General features: G+C 36.8%; 1 protein-coding gene across 2 annotated transcripts in view; it reads left to right on the forward strand.

Annotated features, from left to right (window-relative positions):
• Positions 1-863: 863 nt before the first annotated feature.
• Positions 864-2,285, forward strand: part of LOC111401848 (vacuolar protein sorting-associated protein 54, chloroplastic) — a 17,608-nt gene continuing 16,186 nt past the window's right edge. The window contains exon 1 of one of the 2 annotated variants that reach the window (XM_023029790.1): positions 864-1,957. In XM_023029790.1, coding sequence (XP_022885558.1) covers positions 1,163-1,957 — 795 coding nt within the window. In that variant the 5' untranslated portion in view covers positions 864-1,162. The remainder of the gene's footprint in view (positions 1,958-2,285) is intronic. The other variant, XM_023029789.1, reaches the window with a different exon arrangement.

Raw genomic sequence — 2,285 nt, forward strand, 5'->3', positions numbered from 1 at the left:
TTTTTAAAAATAAATTAAAAACTTATTTTAAAAAATCACATAGAAAAATGAAATAAAATAAAACTTATTTAAACAACCTTTTTTTAAAAAAAGATTTTTATTTTTTAAAAATTTATTTTTTATATATATAATGCAAAATTACCATTTTACACCTTTTAAAATTAATAAAAAAGGTGAAAAGAAGTTGGGTGACCATAGTGAAACATTATATGAAATTTGGTGATCATCGTAAAATCAAATCAAATAGAGTGATCATGGTAATACAAAACATAAAATTTGGAGATCACGATGAAATAAAATTAAATTGGGTGGCCACAATGACACTAAATCCCTGTTTGTCATTCTTTACTTCACATTATTTTTCATTATTTATTCTACAGTAATCATTTTTAACTATACATTATTTATTAAAATGATATTATACGTAAATCAAAAAATTTTACTTTTTTTAACCACACATTCTTTATTAATCACTATTTCACAATACATTTCTTTAAATTAAGTGCTTGTTTGTGTCCCATTATTTGTGTGTAATGTATTATGAAATAGTGATTGATTTTGAAATGTACGATTAAGCCATCGTTTGTTTCTCATTATTTTCTCATTAAAATGAAAATATGATCATTATCCATCACATTAAGTCATCAAATTTGAATTTTTATATCTTGTATGGAGTTTGTAGCTGCTATATTTTTCATTTTTACATTAATGTGTATCAATCGGGACTTAAAAAAATAATTTTTTGATTTACGTATAATATTATTTTAATAAAAATATGTGATTGAAATAAGTACCGGAAAGAAAATAATGCCATAAAATGTGAAAGAAAGGAAGTCAGACAAGGTTTAAAGGGGCTCAACGCCTCAACCAGGCCTATGTATATAAAGTAGGAAATCTGGTAGCTATCGATTGATTTAGCCCGCTGAGTTCATGTACTCCGGTTCCTCCCGGTTCTCTGCTTCTACCTTCTGTTTAGTGTTTACAGCATCCACCCACATCTCTCTCCGTCTCTCCTGGTACCATTCCAGATCCAACCCGCATCGAGCTCAGCGTGATAAATTCCGCCATCGATACAGTCCGAGGTCAAAACCAAATTCTTCGTCTTACATTTCATTTCGTATATGTATATAATCTAAACACACGTATAGATCTTGATTGCATAATGGATTCACTGCCTTCCCAATCGGGAAGGTCCGAATCCCCGTTTGCCAATAGCAACAGATCATCGAGTTTTACTTCTCCATTATCGAAATCACTTTCTGATGCTAGCAGCCAGAGCTTTTCCTCCATCCTTAACAACCCCAAACCTTCTTCCTCCCTCGTGGGCTGGTGGTCTTCCTCTACCTCTGTACCGGCTCCCGAGTTTACCCCTTTGCCCTCTGTTCCGAAGCCTGGATCCGAAATAACTCGATCCGACTTCCTTTCTTACCTGTCGTCTGTTTCGGAACCTCACTCCCGGTTTCAGGATATTCTCAAGCAGCATGATCTCGACCACCAGGTGTTGGATGGGGATTCGGAGGGAGCCGCAGGTGAAGCGCTAGTGGCGTGTCTTAGGGAGGTTCCAGCGCTGTACTTTAAGGAGGATTTTGAGTTGGAGGATGGCCCGACTTTCAGGGCAGCGTGCCCGTTCAGGACGACTTTGGAGAACCTTGCTCTGCAAGAGAGATTGTCGCAGTATTTGGATGTGGTGGAGTTGCATTTGGTCAGGGAAATCTCGCTCCGCTCCAACTCCTTTTTTGAGGCGCAGGGGCAATTGGAGGACTTGAATGCTAAGATTCTCGAGGGGTGTGGGAGGGTCAGGGAGTTGAAGGAGACCATTAGGATCTTGGACTCCAACTTGGTAGGGTCTGCCAGGACGGTGCAGGAGCTAAGCTTGAAACGGGGTGATTTGATATCTCTGCACAACAAGCTTAGACTTGTGCTCTCTGTCAACCAGGCTCTCTCCACTCTTGAATTGGTAAGTTATCTCCAGTATTGTACTCGGTAGAGTGATTGTATCCTGTTGTTGCAGTGTTTTACTATGTATCATTTTCAGTTTAATTATCTCTGCTTTGCATGGTAGTTTTAGTTTCTAAAATTTAATATATGCAGCTTTATCTGCTATCAAATTCAGCTTTATTATTTTCAGTTTAATTATTATCAACGTTAAAATTCTGAAGCTTAATTTATATTTAGCACAAATTGTAACTCTAGTTTTAGTCTCATGGACGGCAAGCCACCTATAGGCCTTTGCAATTAGAAACACAGGTTACCTTTGATGTGTTTTTCTATCCATAAAATATCCC

This window comes from Olea europaea, chromosome 10 (assembly GCF_002742605.1).
Source record: "Olea europaea var. sylvestris chromosome 10, O_europaea_v1, whole genome shotgun sequence".
Taxonomy (NCBI): domain Eukaryota; kingdom Viridiplantae; phylum Streptophyta; class Magnoliopsida; order Lamiales; family Oleaceae; genus Olea; species Olea europaea.